Genomic DNA, 20,139 nt, shown 5'->3' with positions numbered 1-20,139 from the left:
ACATAAGTCATTTCTTCAAGAGGTTGCTTCGGAATTGAGGCGAACAGCGGACATTGTTTGCATTTATTTGCATACTCACTTGCATAAAGTCGGCCAAAAGAACCCTTGACGAAGGATTTTAAAGGCGAGAGACCGATCGACCAAATGCTCTCCGCAAATTCCTTCGTGTACCACTTCGAGAGCTTGATGTTGTTATTTAGTATTTAAGCATATTAGAAGCGGCCAACTGACAGATTGGCGGTACATTCTTCCATTAACAATTGTGTAGCTTGACGCCCTATATTTTATTTTTAAGGCTTCCCTTCGATCTAAAGGTAAGATTCATTTTTCCAAAAAATTCCTTATCGGAGTCATCCAATCGATACCTTGTTGAATTTCCAGACATTTTTTTTCTTGATCGAAGGCGTCTTGGCTTCGGTGAGGTAGATAGAACCCTTTAGGCTTTGTGTCTCAGCCGAAGCTAGCCTGGAGAGGGCATCTTCCCGGCTATTGTTCTCCCTACCAATTTGACTTAGCTCAAAAGTTTCAAATGACAAAGAAGAGTCTTTTACCTTAGTGGCATAAGCCTTTGTCCGAGGATCCCTTTGTTCATATTCTCCTTAGAAGTGTTTAACCACTAGCATAGAATCACTAAACGCCCTTAAGTGCTTCGTCTCGAGACTTCGGGCCAACTTCCCGTCAGGAGTGCTTCGTACTCTGCTTCGTTATTAGTGAGAGGAAAATCAAACCTTATGGCCTGACATATCTCGAACCCTTCGGGGCTGGAAAGTATTAAGCCGGCTCCATATTTTTTCCTGGCTACCGAACCATCTACAAAGAGCTTCCATTTCCCCAGAGTCTGAATGAGCTGTTCTTCTGGGGTAAGATTCTACGGCCCCGAAAATGTACATTCGACCATGAAATCAGCCAAGGCTTGAGCTTTAATCGCCCACCTGAGGACGTATTCAAGATCGAACTCCCAAGTTCAATGGAACAGGCCACCACCCTTCCCGAGGCTTCAGGCCTTGTCAAAATCTTCTTTAGAGGCTGATCGGTGACAACTTGAATCGTTCGGCCCTGAAAGTAGTGTCACAATTTTCGGGAGGCCATAACCAGCCCATATGCGAACTTTTCGGCATTGGTGTATCTCGATCCTTTAGGACATAAGATACGTAAAAGATAGGATGTTGATTACCTTCATAATTTTTCACAAGTACTTCCCCCCAGTGTTCTATTAGACACAGCCAGGTAAAGCTGAAGTATTTCCTTCGGATCAGGCCTCATTAAGAGGTGTGGTATTCTTTCACTTCTTCGAACGCCTTTTGACATTGGGGTCCCCACTCAAAATTCTTCGACCCCTTAAGCATGGCGAAGAAAGGAAGCGCCTTCTCGGTTGATCTGAAAATGAACCGCCGAAGAGCGGCAAGTCGGCCGGTCAGCTTTTGGATATCTCTGATACATTTAGGGGCTTCCATGTTGATAACTGCTTCGATTTTCTCAGGGTTCGCCTCTATCCCATGGGACTGACCATATAGCCTAGGAACTTGCCATTGGATACTCCGAAGGTGCATTTGTTCGGATTGATCCTCATAATATTTTTTTCAGAGAGTTTTGAATCATTCCTTCAAATCTTCGGTGTGGTCTTGGAACATGGACTTTACAATCATGTCGTCCACGTAAGCCTCTATATTCCGATCGATCTATTCCTTAAATACTTTGTTCACCATTCGCTAGAATGTGGCTCTAGCGTTTTTAAGTCTGAAGGGTAATTTAATATAAGCAAAGTCCCATTCATAGTTATGAACACTGTCTTGGGCACATCCTTATCATTCATGGTAATTTGGTGATAACCAGAAAAAGCATCAAGAAAACTAAGTACCTTGTAACCAGCCGTGGTGTCTATTAGTTTATCGATGCTAGGTAAGGGGTAGTGATCCTTCAGACACCCCTTATTGAGATCCATATAGTCCATATACATCCTCCACTTTCCATTGGATTTTTTGACAACTACCACGTTAGCTAACCAGTCGGGGTATTCAATTTCTTCTATGAACTTGCCTTCTAACATTTTTTTTCTACTTCGGCCTCTATTACCTTCTATCGTTCGACTGCAAAAGTTTTCTTCTTCTGTTTCACTAGTTTGGCATCGGGCTGCACATTCACGCAGTGCTTAGCCGTCTTGGGATCCAAACCAGGCATGTCTTCCGGCCCCCAGGCGAACACATCATGGTACTGCCGAATCACATCAATTACCTTTTTTCGGATCTTTTTCCATATTTCTCCCAATCCGAACCATTTTTCTCGAATGGCCAACGTACAACTCTACTTCTTCGGTTCGGCCGCTGGTTCGGCGATCGGACTTGAAAGATCTGCTTCGAACTTCTCCAACTCAATGTTCAGTGTCTCTCTGCTCCCACTAAGCTCTACTTCAGCCCTTTTTCTCTTTCCAGTTTCATCTGGCTTTTCATAGTCCTGATCCTTCTCTAAGTCCTTCAACATTATAATTCGGGCGGTTTTTTGATCGCCCCTCATCTCTCCTACCCCCTTCTCGGTTGAAAACTTAAGCTTGAGATGGGGTATAGATTCTACTGCTTCGAAGGTTGATAGGAATGGCCTTCCCAAGATAGCATTATATGGGCTCTCATTCCGAACCACGTAGAACTTCACAGGCTTTTCCACAGTATATGGCAATGCACCCAGAAGGACAAGAAGTGTAATTGTACCTTCAAACTGTATGGGGTGCCAGCCGAAGGTGTATAGAGGGGCTTCGTTACAGGGCTCTAACTGTTCTCCCATCAGGTTCATCTTGCAATAAGTCTTGTGGAACAGTATGTTGGCCGAATTTTTGGTATCCACCATCTCCTTCCAAATTTTATTATGCCCAATGATGGGGTTGATGATAAGAGGGTCCTCATGCGGGCGAATGACGTCCTCATAATCCTCTATACTAAAAGTCATGGGCATGTGGGGATTTTCATGTCCGAACAGATAGAGATTGTATATTTTTCGAGCATACTTTTTCTTCGATGTCTTGCTATCCTTGTCCAGAATGCTGCCCCTAGATATAGTCTTCACTTCGCCCCTTATCCTGTCTCTTCGATCGGGCTCTTCAGCTTCTTGTTCTTCTTGGTTGTACTTCGGCCCCAGTTTGTCACGTAGATCTCGAACGAACTGATTAAGTTCGCCTTCTTTGATCATTCTCTCGATTAGCTTTTTGAGATGGTAGCATTCGTCAGTATTATGCCCCTTGTCTCTATGATAATCACAATACTTGTCGGGGTTCTTCTTATGATTTGGGACTTTCATCTTGGCAGGTCGAACAAACCCAGGCTTGCCCTTAATCTCATGGAGAATCTTGGAGATCGGTGCATTCAGAGGGGTGAATATGGCCGAATCTCTATCACGACGTCGTTCGGCCCCACGATCAGTTTCCTTTCTCCCTTATTTCCTACTGTCCTTTCGGTCAATACGTGATCTTGAGCTTTCGTATCTGTCTGCTCGCTTTAATAGGTCCTCCCTTCGGGAGTCCTTGTATCCCCCAATACTTTCCATTTTTCGGCGAATATTTTCGCCCCTCACATATATATCATTCAGGGATTTTTTGGGAAAATCGTAAAAGAGAGGACAAAAGCTTCTTACCTTTGTAGGGGTCTAGTCCCGCCGTTAGGAAGCCCATAACTTTGACTTTGTTTAGATTTATGACCATTCCAGCCTCTTCCTTGAACCGAGCCAAATAATCCCCTAACTCTTCATTCTCCCCCTGTCTGCAATGGACTAGGGCCTCAGTGTCCTTCGCCTTTCGATATAAGTGCGAGTAGTACTTCAGGAACTTTATCTTCAACTGCTCGTACGACCCGATGGACCTGGGTTTGAGGGATTTGTACCATATCGAGGCCGATCCCTTCAGATAGGTCTTGAACATACTGCAGAGCATGATGTCATTATGCCTCATTCCAATCATTAGTAACTCGTATTTTCGTAATGGTCCTCGGGGTCTTCCTTTCCCTCACTCATCTTTGGGAACTGCCTTTCCTCGCCTGGAGGGGGTTGATACTGTTTAATTTTCCTGTCACGATCGGCTCTCGATCAACCCGTCTATCGCCAAACATAGCCATTTCCAGGCGAGTGAGCCTGATTCGGGACCCATCGGGCTCCTCGTCCAAATCAGATGAAAAGGGTTGCTTCGTTCGTTTTCCTCGGGGATGCGAATCAGAGTTAGAGTCATCTTCTTCGTCATACACCATGCACTCTTTCCTGTGCTTAGTAGTTCTTTCTGGTCTGTAGTGTTTTTTCTTGTAGCTCAATTTCTTCCCTCTAGAGCTGTAAGGCTTTCAGTCGCAACACATCGGCCTCTCTTCACTTAGCGCGGGCCTCTGCCTCCTTCTCTGCTTGATCATCTTTCGCCTTGCCCTTCTCCACAGCTAACTTTTATGCTCGGATCTTTAGGAGCATGGCTTCTTCTTTGGGAGTTAATTTGATGACTTCATCGGCATCCACCAGGGTGGACGTCTGCACCCCATCGTGTGGAGGGAAACCAGGTGGCGGCGTTTGCTCAGAAACTATGTTGGTCATTGTCTCGATACCTCGTTAGTGATTCTTGTAGTTCCCACAGACGGCGCCAAATGTTACGTCCAGATTTTTTCGGAACGAACGAACAGGCTTCGGCCACCTAGGAACTACATTCGTCTGCGACCTGAAAGGTAAGAGAATGCCCCCCGATTCACCTCCGGTGTGAGAGTAAGAATCTGGATGTAAAGTGGGTAAAGAAATACAAGTAAAGTAGAGAGTGTATGAGAGAATGAGAATGTGATCCTTATTTCTTACTTTTCCAGGGGTTTTATACCTGATTTTCCCATTAATGTTCATAAGTTACACCTTATTAATGGAGAGGAGGAGAAATGGGGCGTTATGATTGCCTTATCCCAACGGTTGGGGAAAAGTTTGATCTCGGCCTGTGGCTTTCTTTGGGCCTCTGATTTCTGGGCTTGTTAGGCCTTCGGCCCAATAATATGGTCGTCTAATGAGTTTTCGTTCGGTGGTCACCGTATCGGGCCTATCTTAGTAAGTTTCCCATTTACATTGACAAACAATATGTCGCTTGATCTTTGTTGTGATTTAAAAAAAATATTCTAAGCATCTTAAAATAGATTAAAAAGTTAAACATGCATGCGGTAAATTTTGTTATAGAAATGAGGAGAACGTTAGTATAAACAAAACAGGCTAATTTAAAAATGAGGAGCACGTTAAAATAAACAAAATCAGATTGTGTCAAATTACGGGTAACAAATAGGTTGGTTTAATTACATGCAATAGCAACCTTCAGCACAAATCGTTTTAATTAGGTTGGTTTATTTTGAATATTATGGTTTTTGGATTGGTTACAGTTTAAAATATTAGAAATCCAAAAATTAGGGGTGACCGCGATGCGGGCGGTGCGGTTTTTTGCTCAAACCGCAAACCAAACCGCACATGCGGTTTGATCAAATTTTCAAACCACATCCGCACCGCGTACTCTTAAAAACCGCATAAACCATACTATGAAAATACGGTGCGGTGCGGTGTGGTTCACCGCAGTTTACACTTTAAAAATTCGAAAGATTTAAATAAAATACAAAACTTAAATTTAATCGAATTTCCGAATGTTATAACACAAATTCGCCAATATTTTTCAATAATACAAGTTAGAAATTACACAACGGAAAGTTTAACTTTTTTAGCAATTCAATTATAAAACAAAAATAACTTAAAAGTGCTAAGCAAAAGACATAAATAGTAGCTCTAAAATTTGATTACGAATTATTATTAAGTATGAAAATATAAATTTGTAAACAATGATCATGAATCGAGTACAAGGCTAACTATTTTAATCACATAAGAAACATAAGAAACAGTAATAGGATGTAATGTAATCTTGATACTTGTGGGAAGTGCTTGTGCGGCCAACCGAAGAGCAAACAATAACCTAATTAAGTATTGGGTTGTAAATATTTAGTGGGATAGTCCGATAGGAATATAAGTCGGTACGGTTTGAACCGCATTTCAGGAATTTAAAACCACAACCTTTATCGCACTGCGCGGTTTATTAAAAATTCAAACCGCAACCATACCACGAAAATTAAAAACCGCATTTTATGGTGTGGATTGGTGCGGTGCGGACGGTTTTTACGGTTTTCTGCTCAACCCTGCCAAAAATTATGATTTGGTTGGTATGGCGATACAAAACCGTTCAAACCGCCCCTATACTCTGCCCCTGGTTACATGACCAAATGTACATCAGCTAAAGGAAAATATATCATTAAAATTACCAAAATCGGGTCGTGTTGCTGTTGCCTAGGAGACCTCGGCTGTCTCCATTAAATTATGTTCATCTCCATTTTCAACAGTCTATATATAAATTTTTTTGTACAGTTCATCCCAAGGCCAACCATGTATATACAGTCTAATTCGTATATACATAGTATCAGAGCCATTACAAGCAAATAGATAGGGAAAAAGAAGTTTTATTTGTCACTTGCTGATACTAGGTGTGGTAGATGTACTGATCCATTTATCAGCAACACTCACCGGTGAATCCATTATATTGATATTTTTCTTCAACAATACAACATCTTCCATTTCAGGGGAAGGAGGTGGAAGAGTAGTTTTTGGCAAATGCACACCTTGAATCTGCTCCAAACATTCCAAGACCTCATCCATAGTTGGCCTCAAGTCCTTGTCAAGTTGCAAACACCTAAATGCTAGTTCTGCTACTGAGGTAGTCATCGTTTCAGTGCTAGCTTCCTGCCCAAGGAACGGATCAATTAACTCATGGAGTGCACATTTCTGAATCCTGTCTATAGCCAAATTAGCCAAGTTGATCTCGTTTCTTTGTCTGTTTATATCCACTGCAGGCAGTGATGATATAAGCTCCACAAGAACAACTCCGAAACTATAAACATCACTCTTATCGGTTAGTTGGTAACATTGATGATACTCTGGATCCACATAACCTGGTGTGCCCTGCGGAGCAGTTGAGACATGAGTGACATCAGTAGGGAACAGCCTCGAGAGCCCAAAATCTGCAACTTTGACACAAAAATTGTTGTCCAAAAGTATGTTGTTTGTCTTGACATCACGGTGAATGATATCTGATTTGTGGAGGTAAGCTAGTGCACTAGCAATTTCAATGGCTATATTCATTCGGACAGGCCATGTCAGTGGTTCAGTTGCTGATTTATCTCCGTGGATATGATCAGCAAGCGTGCCATTGGAAATGTACTCATAAACAAGTAGGAGATCACGACTTCGGTGTGAAGTGCTTCCATATAGTATGACAAGATTGCGGTGGCGTAGGAGGGTAAGGATATGGATTTCATTCATGAACTGCTCGACCCGCCTATAGTTGTTTTCATAACATCGCTTCACTGCTACATCTCTGCCATCCCTTAGTTTTCCTAGTTGAGAAAGAAAGGTTCCCTTGAGAAAATTTGCTGATTAAAAAGTTCTGACAAGAATCAACAATTAAATAAATGCAAGACTTGGGTTTTTTTTTGACAAATGCAAGGCTTAGAATTGTTTACATTAGTTATCCGAGAAAACTGGTCTATAATCTTGTGCCTGAATTTTGACTGGAGGATTTGAAGCTTCTTACCATAGTAAACAGTTCCAAAACCTCCATCCCCAAGTTCTTTGGCAGGATCAAAATTATGTGTTGCTTCCTCTAGCTCTTTGTAAGAGAAGACAGGGACCCCAAAATAAGAAGTGCCATCTTCGATGTCTGCCGAAGAGTCCCTTTCAACTTTACAATTCTTCAATTGCTTACGCCTCCATAAAATGAAAATGACAACCAAGATTACTATAATGCAGGCTCCAGGTACAGCTAGCAAAAGAGAAGTATAGTTCGTCAATGTTTTTTTCTGATTTGTTATGACATATTTCAGTTTTAGTAGTAGAGTTCATAGGCGTGGTACCTGTTCCAAGTAGCACTGCCAAGCTAGTCTTATTCTCTGTATGTTCTTCTGTGTTCGTTTCTGCAGTTCAACAACACAAATACAAATAATATGTCAGCTCAAACGTGTGTAAGACGACGACATGATTTTGTTTAATTATGCATAAACACTGAAACACACGTGTTGCCATGTCCTAAAATGATACGAACACAAATATCACGAAGAAGTCTCTTTAGCTTAGAGATGGCACACAATCATCTACAGTATTCTTTGATTTAATGAAGACCAGTGGCATGATAAACATTATGAGGATATGGCATACCTTTGGTGTTTATACAATATCTTTCGTCAGTTACACATTGACCACCTCTAGAGTAACACTTTAAACATTGAGGAGAGAGATGAAACTTAAGAGTGAAGTCAGCAGTTAACAGCTCAAACAACTGATTACTTTTGCTAGTGTTGCTCATAGTTGACAGTGGAAGTTTAATTACTGAGCAGTTATACTGAAGCTCATCTGGGATTGGAGACCGGTGATGAACCGGATATCTGTAGTACAAATTGTAATCATTGCACTTTTGAAAGGCGTAATTCTGAAATTTATTTTTAAAATTTTCTGGGCATTTAAACAAAGTGATGTTGTTTAGTTTGAAGGATATAGAAGGGGAGTTTGGAAAATATATACTGCTGAAGGAAGCACAGTCTTTTCTATCTAGGAGATTCTGAAGTGCTTGGCCATGAACTTGAATCTCCTGAGAAGTCTGATTTAATCTTTTAACATCATATAATTGACCCCCTACTTGGAGTTTTGGAACTGATTCATTGCATTTCAACTTGCATAGTCCACATCCTCGATCCGTGGAATCCATGTAGAAAGGGAAAGATAAGTTGCGAAAATTTTGGCAGTTAAAAGAGATTGGACAAACAGGCCTGGGGTTGTTTGTTGCTTTAGCTGAGCTAAAAACAGTCAAATTGATGGACAAAAAGAAAGCAAAAATGAAACTAGCATCCATCAAGAATGTGCAGCTGTAGAAATGAAACTAAATTTTATGATACAAGTAGTGTCAGCTCTGCAATTGCTTGACTAGTCACCATATATATATATGTGTATTTAGATGCATAGATTTTTTTGAGCTAGAATTGCTGATGGTAAAGTCTTAGTTGAAATAAAGACCATGGAAAGCTTTGCAGTTGCTGTTATATGTGAACCTCATCATGGCATTGGTCGACGAAAGATTTGACCCCTGCAACTCTCTAAAACCATCCCATTCATCTCAACTTAATGAAACTACCAAGAAATTTGAAGAAGAAATTCAGTGCTTGTTTGAGAAGAGAGACACCAGGAAGCAAGTCTACTTCCTAGTTTCATTTTCTGCTATATTTAGGGTCTAATATTTTACGGAACAATCGGTGCTATTTACTTTTTACATTGAAGTCTCTTGATTATATTGGTTGAAAGTCATCTTTCAAGAAATGTCTTGGGTACAAATTGGAAGAATAGGTCATGTATGATCATAGTCATAGACAGAGGGTTGAAAATCTGTGTTTAAAGAACCCTTGAATTCTAGCTTCTGCATAGTGTTTTTCCGTTTTCGTAGAACAAAGAATGACTTTAAAATCTACAAATAGAATATAATCACATTGTAATAATATCAGTCAATGCAGTTAAAAATACAATTTCTAATTACCCTATCAGTGAATAATTGATTGCAATATTACTATATGATCTAAGGTCAAGATCTCGACCATGTTTGTTAATGTGCCTTGAAAGATACAGAGACCATATACAAAGTGTAGCTTCATGGAAACTACTACAAATGTGCAACATAAAACTGTTGATATCTGGGCAGGAAGCAATGAGTTATACAATGCCATACCTGTAAGTAAACTCCAATCAGCCAATACTCAGCCTAGTTGCTTCTTTATAGTAGTTTATTACATTGACCAACTGAAAATTCTCAAAACAGACCAGTTCAAACTTGATCTTTTATTTCCATAGAGCTAAAAATTACTATATAACTATCATCTTTGACATTGGTTAGGTATGTCAGACTTTTATATCAACAAAAGTTGCTGTCTCAATCCAAGTACATTTTTATTGTAGTACTTATACAGATAAGTTCTAATTGCTGACTGCTAGCAGAGATTTCCACAGTGACTTGGGTGATTTATGTGACATTTTTGTTATTAAGAAGATATGTATATAGATGTAAACCTAAATTTGCTGTTTGAATAAAATTAACCAAGTCAACTAGAAAATTAAAACTTAGGAGAAAAACTCAAAAACAAAGAGGTTGCTTACCGTTACCAGGTTTACAGCTCCGAGAATGGGGTCGATCATAGCAGAAACACTGGAATTTGTTGTCAGGCGTTTTGTATCCACAATACCCACCACTATCCGTGCAGTCGCTGCAATTGGTGGCGACCCACTTCAAATCAAATCCATTTCTGATCATCATTAAATAATCAGTATCATCCTCCCTATAATCACGTATAGGTGCCACTGCTACAGTTTTACACACTGCAGTTGCGTAAATTAAAGCTGGATCTTCAGTTTTCATTGCTAAAACCCAATCTGCATCATTGCTTTCTTGATCACAAACAACCTTATACCTGGAAAGTATCTGAGCAGACTCCGGATTACAGTTGGATAACAAAATTAAATCCGCAGAGCTATTTAGCTGAAATGGACGATCACTAGGCAAAGATAAGTTGCGAATTTTGTCAAGGCTGCAGAAACCACTTCTTGAACTCAAAATATTAGATACGCGAAAAGAATTGTTGGTGTAGAATATTTCAGTAATTCTGTACTGGCCTTCCGATATGTTGAGCAGCAAGACTTCATTGTTTATGCAAGTGAGTCTGAATGCCGGGAAGCCACAATAACTCAAATTATCATCAGTATAAAACGGGAACCTTATAGTTTGGTTTCCGCAAACTCTATCCTTCTTGCATTCTTCAAATTGTGGATCCTCGCAAAACGATTCGTATGGTAAAGAAAGCAAACAAATGCTAATGAACAAACAACATAGCAGAATAAGCCTCATATTCCTGTTTCTGCAATCTAACTGTGTGAAAATATATGTAGCACTTGTTATAGAAACAGGGTTGAATAACAAATATCATTGAGCATGTGAAATGAAATGCTCACCAGGGTTTCCATAACTGATAATCAAGAAAGAATCTTAATAATAGATTGCCATTGGAATCTAAACTAAATATAATGTATGATTACTATATAGAATATAGATAACTCATGTCCTTGTAAATGCGTACCACCGAATGCTTCAAGTTGTATGCGTTGACCAAGAACTTCCACGAGAGTTCGTAGCAACTCTGATTGTGACCCCTTAATTATATAAGCCATTTATCATATGCAATGTAACAGTATGAATCCAACATATTTTAGTTGATTCTATATGTCTCGGGTACTTTATCTAACGACTTGACTTTTAAGATGCCCCATTAGGACGTTGACTTTTTTTTTAAAATTTTATTATTATTATTATATGAAAATAATCATAAATATTTTAAAAAATTGTGTTTTTTAAAAATAACCACATATACAATTTATTTTACATTTTCTAGTAAACGGATTGAAATATTTGATGGTTGCTGGCCTCGAGTTGTATGTGCAATTTCAGCGGTTACAAAATCGTATTTTTGCAAAAATAATAAAAATTGTATTTAAAAAAATCGTATTTTTTCAAAAAATCTCAAAATTAAATTTCTTAGCAGAAAAAATTCGGGATAAATTAAAATTTTGTATTGATAATTGATTAATGATATTAAAATAAATTCAATATATGATTATACATTAATATTTTAGTATTAGATTTTTCTAAAAAAATTAAATTTAGTTGAGATTAAAGTTCACATTCTTACAAATTAATTTTCGGGGGAAGCATCTCCTAGACTCTCTACATGTGGGGCTCTAACGAGCACAATCGGGCCGAATTCTTAAGTATTCATGTTTCAGCTCTTTAAAAATATATCGAACTTGAATTTTTGTCGAGTCAAATTTTTTGTTCGTGTATCAACTCATTAAGAAAAAGATTGTTTGCGAACATGTTTACGAACAACTCACGAACTATGATTCAACGAACAACTCAATGATATTTTTTACGAACTTTTGTTCACAAACAGCTCAGCTTAAGAATTCTTTCTCACGATTCTCGAATTTTTGTATGAGTTTCACTTATTTCTTTTTAAAAAAAATATATAAATAACAAATCAAAATTTTGAAAATCTTATGCACAAAAAAAATAAATTTGAGTGTTTAATATTCAGATTTTGATTATATTTAGATCTAGATAAGAACAAATGACACATACTAAATTAAATTGTTATATATATATTTATCATCTAGCACATATTATAATTAAACTATCAAATATAAAAAATTATAAATTTAATAAACAATAGATGGATTAAATAAATTGATAAGTTTATTTTAAGATAAATATTTATATAATTATTCACTAAATTATGTGTCATCCGTGTGTTTATAACGTGTTTACGAGCATATATAACTAGTAAGTAATACATTTATTCAAGAGTTATATCAATTAGCGTGTTCACAAACATCACTCACGAACTATATTAACGAACTTGTTCGCGATCATTTTAATCGAACTTGTTTGCGAATTTTTGAGCCGAACTGTGTTATGCTCAAATTCAGTTCATTTACAAACTGAATCTTAAAATTATGTTCATATTTGACTCGTTTATCGATCAAACCGAATTCGAGGCAAACATTTATTGAATCGGACAACGAACTATTCGTAAGCGTATTAACTTATTTACAGTCCATTTTACATGCTTCTCTGAGCTGTGATTAGTCCTTGCATAGCAGCGAAATCAATGAATATTTTTTTTATTTTAAATAAGTGCAGTTGCGAATTAACAAATGTAGTAAATGGTTGTAAGGGTGTTCATCAAACCTCACAAACCGCACAAAACGCCTACACTGTATCGCTTCGCACCGCTCCGCGTGGTTTAAACTTTTCGTGGTGCGGTCGTGGTTTGTATTTTTGTCAAACCGCGTGGTGCGGTGCGGTTTGCGGTTTGAGACTTTACTCTCGTAGTTCAAACCGCACCGCATATTATTTTAATATATATATATAATAGTCTTTTACCTTTATAATAAGTAAATATATATATTATTATTGTCCCTTTATAATATAAACAAATATATATAATAAACTTTTATGTAGCAATGTTGCAGCTTACAGTGGATGGTTGGATGTTACCATTTTTTTTGTCAATGACTAATATAATTTGAAATTTTATCTAATGTATGCCAAACAAAATTAGAAATTGTAGTTTATGTTTCAGATTTACTAAAATTGTATTTTGAAGTAATATTATCGAACTTGAAACTTATTTATTAATTTATTTATTGATGTATTGAAAATTGTAAATCGCCCGCATTAAAATTTATTATTTTCTTAAAGCGCTCAAACCGCACCGCACCGCACTGCATTTTCGTGGTGTGGTTTGCGCGATATAAGATTTACGCGGTGCGGTTGCGGTTTGAAAAATTGGACAAACCGCACCCGCAGTTTGGTTTACGGTTTTGGTCCAAACCGCACCATACCGCACCGCGAACACCCCTAAATGGTTGTTCCAACATATTTGGGGGTTGAATCATAACAGGTGCTAACTTGCTTTTGATGGACAAAGATAAGAAGCGTGTCAAACATGTAGATGGTTGGTGATATGCCTCGAATATTATTTAATATACCAAACTAATTTTAAAAAAAATCTTTCTTTATTCAATTATTCAATCTTTATAAATGAGCCAGTGGCTCTACATTTTTAGGAAGTCCCAAGTGGGCTTTTCCTTTACATCATGGGCATTTTGGGCCTTTTTCTAATTATTAACTAATTGTTATCACTAAGTTTTCTTGGGCCTGCTTCTTTTGGTCCAAGTTCCAACATGTGTCCCTCCTATTTGGAGCAAAATCTTTAGATTTGTTGGGTTGGAATCTGGATACTAAACAAAGCGTTAGATTAAGGTTAATGGAAATAAATAAGGATAAATATCCATAAGTCAAAGGATTAAATTAAAAAATAAAAATGATAAGCGTGTGTCCCTTTTTTTTTTCTTCTTCATTTTTTTACGTATGTATAAGTACTTATTTTTGTGTTTGTCTTTTCTTTTCTAGGTGCATTAATTGGGGGCTGGCTACTTGACTTCTTTCTTTCTTACCAAAACCGCAGCGGTTTCCCGGAGGATTGCTCTTCAACCTTTTGACCTCGTCGCCTCATGTAAGTCTTTCTCACTTCCTTTCTTTTTCCTTCATGTGAATTTGTTATTGTATTACTATCTTGCTCTATTGTTCATCCTTGTATGTTATTCATCTTCACTTATTCAATGGATCATTCGAGTTCTTCCTCTATTCGTACCATATCTGACCGTGATCCTGATAAGAGGCCTGTTAGGTTCCGAATTATCGTAGAAGGGGGGGGGGTTGAATACGATAATCACTAAATTAAAAATTCTTTCGAATCTTTAGCGGAAAAAGTATTTAGGCCTCGGTTAGTGGTTTCGTGTTCTTGAGAGGAATAGTGTTTGGAACGATAAAAACGAGGAACACAAGATATTCGGGGAAATATATATTCATATATAAATCCTCGAGGGTGTTGCTACACTCCGGTAAATAAATTAACCGGCTACAATCTAAGAACACTAAAGTTCCTAGCTACTACAAAGATTTACAAATCAAATCCTATACAATAATCTAGCTTTTGTTTGTACTAGGATTTAATTACGGGTAACGATTATAATGCCCCTAAGAATATACAAGAATTAAATCGGGCATTATAACATTACTACGGTGAGAAGTTAAACGGATATACAAATAGCTTGAGCTTCTCTGTAAATCAATGCTGCCATTTTCACTTCTCTTTTGAGAGAGAAGATGAACATAAAATAAAATGAATATGGCCCTTTTCTTCTGCTGCAATTGTGTAGACTTTATCCAATAATTGTATGGCTGAGAATTATTTGGCGACCAGCTTTTCTGTGGCGACAAGAAGTGCTCTGTGGCGATCACTGGAGGTACAATTGATTTGCGTGGCGACATAACCTCTGTGGCGACATGGGGAGGGAGGCTCTGTAACACCCCCAATTTCAAGGTCGGGAATTCGGGTTGTTACGATCACTTAATATTGTCTAATAAATAATTAATCCTCTTTTCACATCATTACTCGACCTTTTAACCAAAATAACACACACACACAAGTTATATGCTCAGAAACATTACTAAATTAATGTTAAAGTATTTATGTTATTACAGACCGAAGAAAATTATCCCAAAAGGGTGAACGCCGAGAACAGCTCTACATGAGACTGGCTCGGGTCACAAATAGTCTTGGTTCAAGTACTCAAAAGGAAACTATCTTTACTCGTCTACCTGAGGTGGCTGGCGGACGAACAGTCTACGGTACTCACGTGCGCCCCCTACCCGCTTGCGGGTAGTCATCCTGGTTCGGGCCATGCTGGTAATCTGTTGTGATATGATATTTATAAAAATAAGAGTGAGCACTAACGCTCAGCAAGATATAGATATCCATTATTTAAATATGATCATTTAGGGAAAAACAACCATTAAGCATTGTATATCCAAGGTTTCTAAAAGTTTATATACTTGTCAATTTTATGAAAAACTCAACTATAAATGTATCAGTTTAATCAGCTTATACTCGTACTCATTTCATCTCAAAATCTCAATATGATGCTTGAACCAAGATTCTCATATGGATTTGATACATATACATCAACGTCCTTATTTAAAACTCAGCCTTATCGGCCTTCTGCTGTAGGTTTCACAATAATTTATCCAAAGTGGAGGAAAGGGACTATACTGGAATAAACCTCGTACCGGTGATCAGCCGAATACGAAATTTTCTCTACTAGTAGTAGGAATACAAACCTAGCCGCCTTTGGGCTTATCAAGACATTACACGATGGTTGCCCATTTCCGTGCAAGTCCGAAAGTCAATGGTCACAGAGACCATATAACTGTATACAGCGCCACTCCGCGCTTGGTCACTACCCGATACCTCTCCGTGCCGGGCAGGCCATATTCCAGTCCCAATATAATTATATCAATTACATAAAATCCTTTATCGAAGGAATAGATCATTCTGAGTTGACCTTTAAATAAGATGATTTATTCATCACTTTTAATTCAATTGATCCTTGGGAGTTGTCGGAGTTTTGAATTTAAAATCATTTTCAAACCCTTAACTGTAGTAGAGTTTTACATATATTGTTCACTTGTTTTTCGTTGAGCGAGGAAGCAAAACCCTTATGCTTCTAGACTAAGTTCCCTAAGGTTTTGATAGGTTTCAGATGATTGATCTCTTCCGAGAATTTTGAATAATTTAGAAAGTATCCTTGGGAACTATGTCTATTTCTAAATGATTTTTAGAAGTACGGAATATTAAATATTTACGTTCTCATAATATTTCTAAGAAGGGTTCAATGAATTGATAAAACCTTAAGTACTAAATGTTTCTCAATAAGGTTCAATGAATTGATAAACATCTTAATTGAATACTTAAGACAGGATTTGACATCTTATAATTATCCTTCGAATGGTTACATACATTTTAGATAGAGTGAATTGATTTAAAAACTTTTCAATATCTCTTTAAATATTTTCCGGATATTTTAGTAACTCTTTAGGTATTACTTATAAATAAATAATCAAATAGGATATCCCTTGAGTGAATTTTCGATTATCTCTTATAGTTATAAATCAAATCTCAATCGTTCGCTTAATATGTATGTTACGCGAAAGTACTTTGTTTATTGAAATAGAAATCTTTCGAGTCCGGCTCGTTCCGGAATTAAATTGATTTAAAAATATCTCCGACTCCCACTATCTTGTATTATATTAAAAAAAATTCATTTCAATTTCTCATACTCGTATAAAACGAAGTTTGTTTTCGTAAACAATCGCGTAATTTGAATGTATTGATATCACAGACAAGCATATATTTTCAAACTGTAAATCAAGGCATCAGTATCACAACAGTATACATAGCATGGATAATTTGTGATAGGGTTTCGTAAACTTGCCTCGAGTGCTAGGAGTGGTATGGTCTCGGGGCTTTTGTTGGTGATCTAAAATCAATAACCAACGATCTTAGTTAGTACGCGATTATCGATTCGCTTCACTAAAATATTTTTATAAAATCGAAAAATTAATATTTTCTTAAAATTCTTTTTAGACAGTCTTCCTTGCTGCATTATTTAATTATCATGATTTTTCCAAGATTCCGAAATCATTTTTAGCCTTTCAAAATCATCATGCAAGTGGCCTATGTGCAGTTGGCTTTTCGTATGAATGCTTTACACTAAAACGGTCATAACTTCTAAACCATAAATCCCCTCGCGACGATCCACACATGTACAGAAACTAAAAATCAAGATCTACCCATTCATGTCCAGTGACTCACAAGTTTAAAAAATTTATATGGCCTAATACACTGCAGAAGGAAGACCAAGTGCAATAGGCTCCACATTCCATTTCTACTACTTGTTCTTGACACAATCCCTACTTATGACCAACACAACACTTTTTACTTCTCAAGATTAACTCATCTACTCATTCTCTACATCATCTAGTATAACATCCAAGAACCACATCTCATAATCTTTAAAACTTAATAAGATTTACACACAAACCTCAAGCACTCACAATCTTTTGAATCTTAAAACTATTAACATAAATCCTTAAAATTTAACCATAAAATCTTTAAGGGTAAAGAGTTATACCTTTCTTTTATTCTTAGAACACCTAGTAAGAGTGTATTAACCTTGGAGAAGCTTGATCTATCCTTAACAAGCCTTAAACTAACAAGAAAACATCAAGAACATAACTTAGTTTCTAACCAATAAAAACATGCCAACTTTGGACCACGATTTACCTATGAAATCCTTAATGAATGGCCATAAAAATTTCACGTACCTTTTATATGTAATGAGGAAGCTATGGTCCAAATTTCATGATTTATGAAGCTCTAAAACTCAAGTTATGAATTTTTCTTTCCCCTTGGTCTGAAAATCCAAACTGCTGGTAATGAGGAGTGTGGGAGCTTTTCTTGACTTGGGTACTTGAGTGGTGTGGTGTAAAATAGAAGTATGGGTTGATATATAATTATTTGGATAAAAGAAAAGTGGAGGTTTGGCTTGATTATTTGTGTGGTGGAGTAGAAAAGTAGAAGCATGGTGCATGGTACTTCTTGTCTCCCCTACACTATTCATGCTACTATTCTAGTTTGATTTACTAACTACTAGCTACACTTCTAACTACTAGTTGGGTGTAGGATCTTGCATGGCCACCTTGCATGGCTTCCATTCACTTCTTATTTAATTTACACTCATTCACTTGTCGTTTTATTCTGATAGTTTTCTCGCATAGCATTTCGTTTCGTAGTGAATTCTTTTATTGCTTATAATCCTTTAACCAATTCTATTACTTTCTCTTGATCATAGAAATACCTTGATATAATATTTATTTCACGTAGTATTCCCGATTCTATGCCATTCCTTACAGATACGAAAACACGTAGTATAATCATGGATCTTCGAATTCCGACGGCTTTTACATTCACTTATTTTCCTCGATAAACAAGAATATGATCTCGGATTTCCAAAATTCCACTATTCATATTTGTGATGAACTCCATACATACTACATAATTAGTTTCGGTTACTATTCACTGAAGTTTTAAAATATTACAAAAATCAGGGTTCTTACAGTCTCCCCCCTTAAAAGGATTCCGTCCCGGAATCAATCCACAAATAGATGGGGGTACTTTTCTTGCATGTGACTCTCAAATTCCCAAGTCGACTCCTCAACGTTGTGATGCCTCCATAAGACTCTGACTAGATTGACACTCTTGTTCCGGAGTAATTGCTCTTTTCGGTCAATGATTTCGACTGGCTACTCAACATAGGACAGATCTGGTTGAAGGTCTACTTGCTCATGCTCCACTACATATGTGGCATCCGCATTATACTTCCTCAACATTGATACATGAAAAACATTATGAACCTGTTGAAGATTTGGAGGTAAATCTAACTCGTATGCCACATGTCCTATCCGTCTTAGAATATCGAAAGGTCCAATATAACGGGGGCTCAACTTCCCCTTCTTCCCAAATCTCATCAATCCTTTCCATGGTGACACTTTCAGAAATACCTGGTCACTCACTTCATACTCTCTATCCTTCCGTGCCAGATCGGCGTATTTACGCTGTCGGTCTTGGGCTGCTTCTAGGCGTCCTCTGAATAATTGAACTATGTCCCTTGTCCTTTACACCAAGTCGGGACCTAGTAACTTTCTCTCACCAACTTCATCCCAATATAAGGGCGAACGGCACCTTCGGCCATACAATGCCTCGTATGGGGGCATCCCGATACTCGCATGATAACTGTTGTTGTAGGCAAACTCTATCAAAGACAGGTGTTCATCCCAAGAACCCTTAAAATTAATTACACACATTCTCAGCGTCCTCTAATGTCTGAATGGTTCGCTCACTTTGTCCATCTGTTTGTGGATGGTAAGCAGTACTCATGTTTAGTTTGGTTCTTAGGCATTCCTGAAAGCTCCTCCAAAATCTGGAGTTGAATCGGGGATCTCGGTCAGATACGATAGCTACTGGCACTCCATGTCTTACCACAATTTCCTTAATATATAGCTCTGCTAATCTATCCACTGTGTAGGTTTCCTTGATTGGAAGAAAGTGCGCTGACTTGGTTAGTCGGTCTACAATTACCCATATTGCATCACAGTTAGTCTTAGTTCGGGGTAATCCTACCACAAAATCCATAGCTATCTGCTCCCATTTCCACATCGGAATTTCTAAGGGTTGTAAGAGTCCACTTGGTCGCTGGTGTTCTGCCTTTACTCTCTGACAGGTCATACACTTACTGACCCACTCCGCTACATCCTTCTTCATGTTAGGCCACCAGTAGTACTCCTTCAAATCTTGGTACATTTTGGTGCTTCCTGGGTGGACCGTATATATAGAGCTGTGTCCTTCACGTAAAATTTCATCCTTTAATTCTTGAACGTTAGGGACCCATATCCTGTAGGCATGCCTCCTAATTCCCTTCTCGTCTGGGTCACACTTGGCCTCCTCCCCGCTTACCAGTTCCTTGTTCTCCCTCAACACTATTTCTTGGCATCGCCTAATCTTTTCCAGTAGC

At 37.8% G+C, this 20,139-nt stretch overlaps 2 protein-coding genes across 2 annotated transcripts; both read right to left on the bottom strand.

Annotated features, from left to right (window-relative positions):
- Positions 1-2,301: 2,301 nt before the first annotated feature.
- On the bottom strand, positions 2,302-3,285 carry LOC141660792 (uncharacterized). The gene has a single exon (XM_074467774.1). The coding sequence runs from the start codon at positions 3,283-3,285 to the stop codon at positions 2,302-2,304; it is 984 nt and encodes a 327-aa protein (XP_074323875.1).
- Positions 3,286-6,257: 2,972 nt separating this feature from the next.
- Positions 6,258-11,248, bottom strand: LOC141724927 (LEAF RUST 10 DISEASE-RESISTANCE LOCUS RECEPTOR-LIKE PROTEIN KINASE-like 1.2). The gene is made up of 4 exons (XM_074527239.1): positions 10,210-11,248; positions 7,929-7,988; positions 7,610-7,837; positions 6,258-7,412 (listed from the first exon to the last, which is right to left on the bottom strand). The coding sequence occupies exons 1-4, from the start codon at positions 10,952-10,954 to the stop codon at positions 6,487-6,489; spliced, it is 1,959 nt and encodes a 652-aa protein (XP_074383340.1). The 5' UTR covers positions 10,955-11,248; the 3' UTR covers positions 6,258-6,486.
- Positions 11,249-20,139: the final 8,891 nt, after the last annotated feature.

The sequence above is a fragment of the Apium graveolens genome, chromosome 5 (genome assembly GCF_009905375.1).
Source record: "Apium graveolens cultivar Ventura chromosome 5, ASM990537v1, whole genome shotgun sequence".
In the NCBI taxonomy this organism is placed as follows: domain Eukaryota; kingdom Viridiplantae; phylum Streptophyta; class Magnoliopsida; order Apiales; family Apiaceae; genus Apium; species Apium graveolens.
The sequence above is the reverse complement of the archived record's forward strand: the minus strand, read 5'-3'. Positions and strand labels throughout refer to the sequence as shown.